The 9,947-nt window shown below is 34.2% G+C and overlaps 1 protein-coding gene across 1 annotated transcript; it reads right to left on the bottom strand.

Moving 5' to 3' along the window:
* Nucleotides 1-1,650: 1,650 nt before the first annotated feature.
* Nucleotides 1,651-9,067, bottom strand: LOC133318307 (uncharacterized). The gene is made up of 2 exons (XM_061520302.1): nucleotides 8,940-9,067; nucleotides 1,651-2,729 (listed from the first exon to the last, which is right to left on the bottom strand). The coding sequence occupies exons 1-2, from the start codon at nucleotides 8,951-8,953 to the stop codon at nucleotides 1,955-1,957; spliced, it is 789 nt and encodes a 262-aa protein (XP_061376286.1). The 5' UTR covers nucleotides 8,954-9,067; the 3' UTR covers nucleotides 1,651-1,954.
* Between the last annotated feature and the right edge of the window lie 880 nt (nucleotides 9,068-9,947).

Raw genomic sequence — 9,947 nt, forward strand, 5'->3', positions numbered from 1 at the left:
AGTGATACTAGTCTTGGGATTCTCAAAATGTAATTATGCAAGTTTGATGAGTATTTAATTGCCTTTAATTGAACATTGAGATAAGGTTGCAAAGTAGACCCCACGTACCAAGACATTCTTAGATTTTTATTTTATTTTATTTTTAGATTTCTCCACTAATTTTTCAATTAATCGACTAATTCCATAGAGCTGGACAAGATTAAAGAAAATATTCTTACCTAGATTACGTTCAAACTAAATAGTCTATGCTACCAAGTAGTCAACTTTGCATTTGGACCACATAGTCAATGAACTTCATAATCCATCCGAAAATTTTCCAATCCTATCTTGTACCTTTGGATTCATATGAGAAAATTGGAAAGATACTGAGAAGATTAGCATGATGACTATGTACAGTGGAGAATCTTGAGCATTTGAGCTAAAATTTTGGGATAGAGCTTTACTTCTCTCATGTAATAGGAGATAAGTTATCTTATATTGTGAGATAGATAAAGTGGAGTCCATCAAATTTTTTTTAAAAAAAAGAGCCACATCTTTTTATGTGAATGTAATAGGAGAGAGGAATCTCATGTAACATAAAAGTATAATTTTTCTATATACTGTGTTGATAATGTTTGGAGGGCTTATATGTTGTTTTTCCATTTATATTAATAGCAGCAGAGTTGAATTTGCTCTTCAGCTGGAAATTACAGAGGTAACTAATCCAATGGGACTAAATAATCTATGAGAGTGGATTGTCTCGTGTGGAAATTTCATCAGCTGGTTAATTTGAGAATAACGGATGAAATCTTACACGATCTAATTTTCAGGATCCACTCCCAACTATAATTCACCCTTTCTTTTGACACCATTAAAATCATATCTTTTGAATGAACAATAATTAAAAAAAAAAAAAACTATAATAACATTAAATAACAGATATTCTTAGAAACATTAGAGATTAGAGACCGTACTACCTGTTATGACTTAATTCTTTCATATTAGCCTATTCGTCATATTTTATTTTATTTTTAAGTTAAAAACTATTTTAAGCTAAAACTAAAAAATAAAACTTTAAAAATAAAGATAAAAACTGTTTAATGATTATATAAAATTTTTAACTTAAAAATTATTTAAAAGCTCGAATTAGAAATAAACTAATACAATTTAAAAAAAAAAAAAAAACTCATTCTAAGAGCTTTTGGTTTTTGCCTTTTTTTCTTCTTTATTATAATTTATTTATTTTTATTATAATTTTTTTTTGTAAAAACCTATTTAGCCTAACTTTTTCTTACAAGAAAAAAAAAAAGCTAAAAAAAACCCTCCAAAACAGGCGCTAAGCCTTGTGAATGTGCCTTCTACAAATAAAGCTCAGATTTGAAACTAACTCTTGATCTTACTCTAGCGTTTCAAAAGGCATAATAAGTCTGAAGATGCAAAGAGAAATAAAACTTGGCTCAATCTCAATGATGAGCATAAAAATATTAGTAGCACTTGATTGAACGGCTGGTTTCTGTTATCCACTTTATACAAGCTAGCCATAATACATGAAAATTTGTTTCACAAAGCACAAAAGTAAGCTACAGCATTTGCCTATTCAACAAATATTCACATACTCATTCTTAGATAGTAGAACCATGCTAAAGAAATCAAAACCAGATCTAAACAATTTGCCTTGGTGCCACATCTCATTGCACTTCAGGCACAGATAACATGATAAGGGCTACTTTCATTCTCAACAAACAAATCATACAAGATTATTTGATGCAGGATGACCACAAAAATAGTTTTCCACATGATTAAAAATAGATTATTCAATCTGGGCAACTGCTCATATTTTTTATCTGCATATTAAAAAGCATATTAATCCTGAAACAAATACAGCAACAAAGTATCTCTTAGAGCAAAATCTTAATCATAAGACCAAGCTAACAATTATAACTACAAAAGAGCAAATGAGAGATTCACAAAGGAATCACCGTCCTCTTGAAACTGCATCTTCCAACTCACTGTGCGATGAAGGAAATAACTCTATGTAGCGACTCCCAAGTGTCATCCTATCCTTAGTCATTGCAGCTTTTGAATCTTCAGCATTTGCGAATTCCACATAAGCCTCCCCAGAAGGTCTTCCCTCCGAATTCATTATAATATGAATAGAATCCTCTGACAACACAAAATCCTTGAAGAACTCCATTATGTCATCCTTACTAGCAGAAAATGGCAATCCTCTCAGTCGCAACACCCCGGTGTGCTCAGCTGAATCTTTTCCTTCATCATATGATTTAGCCCGGGAAGCACTTCGACGAGGTGGTGAACCACCTCGGGCATCTGAAACCTCATTTGCAATTGCCTTGTAGTATTCCTGCCTCTTACTTCTGAAAACCTCAACATATCTTCTACCTATGTTCTGCCTGTTTCTTTGAAGAGCGAAATCAACTTGAAGAGGATACCCCAGAACACAGAAGCCTTCCCCACTGAACTTTCCACCTTTGTGAACAAAAAGAACATCAACTATGTCTAGACCATGGAAGAACTCAGCCACATCAGTTTCAGTACAATCAAAGGGAAGGCCACGCAGTCGAACAACAGGGAAAGGTGGAGGAGGAGGAGGTTGGTTGACATATCCATACGGAGATGGGTTGTACATAAAGCTTGAACCAGGGGAAGTACCATAGAATGAAGATCCTGGATCAACAGTCCGCTGGCGTTTTGCAGCCATTTCACGCCCGTCACCACCATCAGCATATTTACTGCAATTCTCACCCATTATCATAACAGAAATCAAGAAGCTCGTTATTAGTCAACATATATGTAACTTTGAGCTTTATAGGTCAACATTAAATTTGAGTTAAATGATTATGGTCCAGACATCTATGATAAAATAAACTTGTTGATCTTTTATGAGAAAAACAAACATCAGAAACAATATTGTGCAACAGCTTATTTTATTCTGACTAATGAACTTGTTTTTAAATACAAAACTGAGCTCATGCGGTTGCTACTAACCAGCTGATTTTGTTGGTCCACAAAATCAGCAACAAACTAACAAAGCAATAACAGTAAAATGCAGTAAACAAACTCCTAAACAAACGACTAATCAATTTAAAAAACAACTAATTAACTCCTAAAAAATAGGACATCAACAGCAGCCTTGAAACACCAACATTCTCCTCCTGGATCAAGTGTTGCACACTCCTAGCTTCTCCCTGAGAAATTCAAATCGACTAACATGAAATGACTTGGTGAATATATCTGCAATTTGGTTTTCTGAACTGCAGTACATTAGCTTCACTTCTCCAGCCTTCTGCACTTCTCTCAAAAAATAATACTTGATCTTAAAATGCTTTGTTCTTCCATGAAATACTGGATTCTGTGAAATAGCTATAGCAGCTTGATTATCCACAAATACTTCTATGCCTTCTTTTTGCTCCAAATGTAGGTCATCCATCAGCTTCTTCAACCATAATGCTTGGTTTACAGCTGCAGTAGCTGCAATGAACTCAGCTTCTGCAGTTGATTGGGCCACTATTTCCTGCTTCTTTGAACACCAAGAAAAACAAGCTGACCCAAATGTAAAACAATAACCCGAAGTACTTTTCATATCATCCACTGATCCAGCCCAGTCACTGTCAGAATACCCTTGCAACTTAAACTTCTGAATTCTGCAGAATTTGATTCCATATAAAAGAGTACCTTTCAAGTACCTTAACACCCTTTTTGCAGCTACCATATGCAGTTCACTTGGACAATTAAGAAACCTAGACAAGACACTTACGGTAAACATAATGTCTGGCCTAGTTGCAGTGAGATACATAAGGCAGCCAATTAAACTCCTATAAACTCTTTCATCTGCAGATTCCGATTCATCTTTCTTTTGAAACTTTTCCTTTTGACCCATTGGAGTACTTACACTCTTGCACTCCTCCATGTTGAATCTTTTCAGAATCTCCTTCAAGTACTTCTTTTGATAGATAAAAATTTCATTTTCAGTTTGTCTAACCTCCATCCCCAAAAAATATGACATCTCACCAAGATCAGTCATTTCAAACGTTTTCATCATTTCCCTTTTGAATGCAGTAATCTGAGGATTATTACTCCCTGTTACCAGTATATCATCCACGTAAAGAGACACAACCACTAAGTCAGATGCTAACTTCTTGACATATAAAGTGGATTCACTAAGACTTTTTATGAAACCCAAACCCAGCAAGTGCTCATCCATCTTGCTGTACCATGCTCTAGGAGCTTGCTTCAAACCATAGAGAGCTTTTCTCAGCAAATAAACCTTCTCCTCCTGATCTGGTAACCCAGTTGTCATTTCATTCTTCTGCATGAATAGTAAGCCTTTGTAATGAAAATGCCCCAACCTTTTGTGCCATATTTCTCAATCACTAGCCTGACACTTGAATGCCGCTTGCTCCTTCTCAAGGGGATTTAGAGAAAAACTCTTCTGTTGCATCTTTATTCTGAACAGCTCCTGACCATTTGAGTCAAAGATCAAACACTTCCCTTCTTCAAATATCACTTTAAATCCCTTTTCTACCAACTGCCCCACACTCAGCAAGTTCTGATCAATATCAGGCACGTACATCACACCAGAAACCAGCTTAGTTCCAGCATAGCTCTCTATTGCTACAGTCCCTTTACCTTTCACTTCTAGATACTCTCCATTTCCAATTCTCACTCTTGACTGCAATGACTTGTCAAGGTCTCTAAATAGCTTTTCATCACTTGTCATGTGGTTTGTGCAACCACTATCAACAAGCCAACTATCACATGGAGCACTAGAGGAGAAACAAGAGGCAGCAAATAATTGATCTGCCTCATGCTGGTCTGCAACATGTGCCTCACCTTGCTGCTGATCTCCTTTTTCTTTGCAGAACCTTTCAATGTGTCCAAGCCTATGACACTTTCTGCACTTCACATCTGGCCTCTTCCAACATCTGAAGTGTGGGTGATTCTGCTTTCCACAATGCTTACATGAGGAATGCCCGCCCCAATTGTTCTTAGAGTTGATTGCATTGTTCTCTCCTGCAGCAGCTTCTGAACCACTACTGTCATCTCCTTTCTTCCATCTTACATTATGCTGTTCTTTAGCCTGCAAAGCTCCTTCTGTACTTCCTTCAAGCCTCATTAACCTTCTCTGCTCTTGTGCTTGCAGAGCACTTAGCAATTCTACCAACTTGATTTGAGACAAATCCTTGGTATTCTCCAAAGATGCAATGGTTGCTTCAAACCTTTCGGGCAAGGAGACAAGAACCTTTTGCACTAGCCTATTATCAGAGAGGTCAGTGCCTAGAGCTCTTGCTTGATTTGCAATATTTACCAACTTATCAGAATACTCCTTAATTGTTTCAGACTCCTTCATCTGCAATCTCTCAAATTGTGTGATTAGATTCAGCCCCTTCATGCTTCTAATCCTCTCATCTCCTTTATACTCATCTTTGAGGAAGTCCCAAATAGCTTGAGCTGATTCACAAGCCATAATTCTGCTGAAAATGGCAGGTGAGACAGCAGCATATAAACAAGACTTTGCCTTTGCTTTTCTTGTTATCCTCTCCTTATGAAACTTGATCTGATTGATGGTTGGATTATCAGGAAGGGGAGAAACTTCATAATCTTGTTCTACAGCTTCCCAAAAATCGCAACCCTCTTGATAGGCTTGCATTCTCACTGCCCATGCTTGATAATTTTCTCCATCGAATATTGGTGGAGCCATTGCTGAAAAACCACTCGATCCTCCCTCCATTAATTTCTCAAGTCACTCACAGCCCCTAAGATCAAGAAGGCTCTTGATACCAATGTTGATCTTTTATGAGAAAAACAAACATCAGAAACAATATTGTGCAACAGCTTATTTTATTCTGACTAATGAACTTGTTTTTAAATACAAAACTGAGCTCATGCGGTTGCTACTAACCAGCTGATTTTGTTGGTCCACAAAATCAGCAACAAACTAACAAAGCAATAACAGTAAAATGCAGTAAACAAACTCCTAAACAAAAGACTAATCAATTTAAAAAACAACTAATTAACTCCTAAAAAATAGGACATCAACAACAGCCTTGAAACACCAACAAAACTCAAGAGAAAAAGAATAAAAAACCACTCGACATGAAACTCCGATTTGCAAGGGTAGGAGCTAGGGAAAAGAATCTTATCACAAAAATAACCAGGTTAGAAATTTGAAATATAGACTGAAAATTGTAAATAAATAGTTTCTTATTCTACTAGCAATGTACAGATAAATCTAATAGGAAAATAAAATTGAAACTAGACATTCATCACATCAAAGGCAATGTAAAAATATGACAATTGACAAGATATGGACAAAAAAAAAAACATTTTCAGTTATCTCTTCTAGCATCCACACCTTAGAATTATGAAAGCTCACACGTCACAAAACAAACAATTAAATGCCTTAACAATAGTAACAACATAGGCAACAGCAAATCAATTATTTTATCTTCCATTCTGTAATTTTATTTATCAACTACATAAAGAGACAGCAGCCTATTAAACTCAATGCAGAGAAGGAATCAATTATGTTAGAGAATAATATAAACCATTAAAAAGGCCATCACCTAACACCTTAAGATTTTGGGTTGAAATGATTCTTTACATGGTATCAAAGCTTCAGTGATCATGAGTCACAAGTTTGATCCTCACTGCCCCCTGACTTGTGGAATTAAATAAGCATAAGGTAAAACCAAAAATTGGGCCTGTGCAATATCCACACTTCAAACTCAAAGGACTCTTGTGTGAGAGGGTGTGTTAGAGAATAATATAAACCATTAAAAAGGCCATCACCCAACACCTTAAGGTTTTGGGTTGAAATGGTTCTTTACAAATTAAGAAGCCCAACAACTCAAAACTGCAATTACAAAAAGACCAATAAAACCCCCAATCTTCAAACAGCATGATAGGAGCCAATATAACGTGTAGTCCCTTAATAAACCTCACTGAATATTACTCACCCGATGTTCAGGAGGGATTTGGCTATGAAATAAGTTAATTCTAGTAAAACTAAAACATCTAAAGAAATATCACAGTAAACCTGAGCGAATAAACACTTATTACATTGGCATACAACTTTTTTGGGCAAAAAAAGAGTACAAAGGGATGACATAAGGATACTCCTAATGAAGATAACAATATCAAAGATATTGCATTAAAAAAAAAAGATGACATAAATCATTGCTCTCATAAGCAAATAAATAGCATAAGATAAAACAGAGGGCACAAATAACCTCTTATACAATTCAACCTAGACCTTAACAGCAGTCATCCACTAAAATTTGGGTCTAATTTTATTCTAAGGATACCTAATACTTACTACTTAACCAGTCGGAATTAGAGGATCAACTTGATTAAGTCACTAAGAACATCTTTCATAACAATATTGAAGCATCAACAAACAGAATGATTAAAACCAAAGCTAAACAACACATTCATCCATAAAGCATTTATTTTCATTGAAAATGAAGCATGGACAAACACAAGGATTAGCACCAAATCCAGGCAGTGCCTTTACCCAAACTTCCCTAAATTTCATTTAATTACTCAGATAGTGATAGACAGATCAAATATAAAGCCATGCATAATGTCCCCCAAAACTGGAATATTGTATAAGGATTATCAGCACTCACTACTACAACTCTTTCAGTGATACCCGCATATGACTAATCAACCTGTAGTCACAACAACTAGCAGGAAGCCAACTGATCCCATCCTCTCATCTTGCTTATATGAACCTAATCTTATTCAGAATAGATACACCAAGCAAAAATATCATAAAGCAACAAAAGGCAGAAGGTCACAGTAGTTCTCACTCTCATACTCTCACCTTTGAGCATATCTCATTGTCCTATTTCAAATCCATTAAGAAAATTGAGAAGAAAACACTACTTCATAAGCACGTTATTGTCTATATAAATCTCAAACGATGTTGTACAGGCTGTCTTACATTTGGATGCACATAAAATGTTTTAAATATTAAATCACCTTTATCCTCAATGAAATTCTTTTAAGTAATTTATGATGGTAGAGTTGCAGCAGTTTGAAGAAACATACCTTAATCCTGAATTGACAACAGTGTTAAGTATAATTGTGGTGCTTTTATGCATTAAAAATGAAAAATGAAGATGATGACCCTATTTTTACATTCATTTTCCCATGCCTTGACATTGTTTTCATCTAGCAAATATAAGTATCTATAAAATAAAGTCAGTTTTTGGGAGGATGCATGCATGGGAAATGTCCCTTTCCTAGAGGCTTTTGCTCATCTGCATAATCACCTAATTTGCATAATTGCCGCATAAACAAATTCTACTCTACCCAGGGTCCTCATTTAAAATACAATTTTCATTTTTATAAAACTTATAAGGTTGAGCAATACAAAACACAATGACTAGTAAGAACAGAATATGTATCCCTTTCCAGAGTACATTACAGCTATAATTGCTATCGTACAATACAACAAAAGAGCTATAACATAAGTACTACCTGTCATGGTTGTTCGTTTGCATCAGATATAGTATTTTTTTTAGTAAATCACTACCCCATCACTGGGCACACTCGAATTGATAAAATAAAAATATGATTTTCAACGTTTTACTTATTTGTTTTCTGGTTCTACTTCTAATTATTCCATTTTTTTAAAGGGGAATACAGTTCGAATTTTGAAAAAGAAATTAGCCCATAAAGAAAAAGGAGAATGAAAATGGTTATAGGTCTCAAAAAATTTGATCAAATTTATAAAAAGCTTCATACAGTTATACTCAGAATTGAACAGAACAGGGGAAAAAAAGAAGAAGCAAAACCCTTTAAAGAAAATTATGAATTAAACCCAAGATTTGCGTCGAAGAAAAACAGAAACAGAAAAGCCCCAATCTCGATTAGAAAGAAGCCAGGATCAGAAAAGAAGCAGCAAAAGAAAAACAAGGTAGAAAGAGTGTTACCCTCTGTAAAACATTGTAGTAGAACAAATTGATGTTTGTACGAAGATGGTGGATTGTAGCAAAGTTTTCGGGTAACGCTGACAACGTTGTTCTCTGTTATGCTGGTTCCCTCTTCTCCTTCGGTAATTGTGTTCTACCCATTAAGGGAATAAGATTAAGAATATATATACAACCCGTTTTTTCTTTTTTCACACACATCTCGTTGCAAATATTGTAATAAAATTTTAAAAATCGACAATTAAAAGTAAAAAAATTACACATTTTTATATGGGTTTGTTTGGTGTTTAACTAGACAGTTAAGATTTTAAGTAAAATTAGAAAGGAGATAAGAAATCGTAATGTAAAAAATTATAAAAAATCATAAAAATGTAAAAACATTTAAGATATTGATAAAATTATTTTAATAAAAATAAATTATAAAAATATAAATTTATAGTGATAAATTAAAATTTTAACTAATTATCCTTTTAAAAAACAGAGAATTGTGTCAATATAAAAAAGTAAATTAAATTAAATTAATATAAAAGACTAAACTATTTGGCTGAAAACTTTTTTGGGTCAGGGTCAGGCCCATTTTCGTTGATCAAAACGGCCCAATGAAATTCTAGACTCGACGTTAAAGTGTTTTTGGTAGAATAGATTGGGCTAGCAAACATCAAACTTTAGACAGTAAAATATTTTACTAATTTTTTTTACAACAATATTTTATTAAGGGAAAAATATATATTTTTCACGAAGATAAAGTTATCTCCAATAACTCCAATATTATATCGTTTTGGAGATTGAGAGAATTAATGAAAGGTATTTTAGGAATTTTATTTATTTCTTTGTTATTATAAATTTTATCAAAATACCCTTCGTTAATTATTCTAACCTTCAAAACGACGTATATTTGAATTGTTGGAGATAACTTTATCGCAGGAGAAACGATAAACCATTTCTATTAATTTTTGGTTGAGCTATGCTTAGTTGGTATTTTTAACCAATTTTTTCATGGTGGAACTCATG

The sequence above is a fragment of the Gastrolobium bilobum genome, unplaced genomic scaffold (genome assembly GCF_033153095.1).
Source record: "Gastrolobium bilobum isolate Gb01-03AN ecotype WA unplaced genomic scaffold, APGP_CSIRO_Gbil_v1 utg4792, whole genome shotgun sequence".
Taxonomy (NCBI): domain Eukaryota; kingdom Viridiplantae; phylum Streptophyta; class Magnoliopsida; order Fabales; family Fabaceae; genus Gastrolobium; species Gastrolobium bilobum.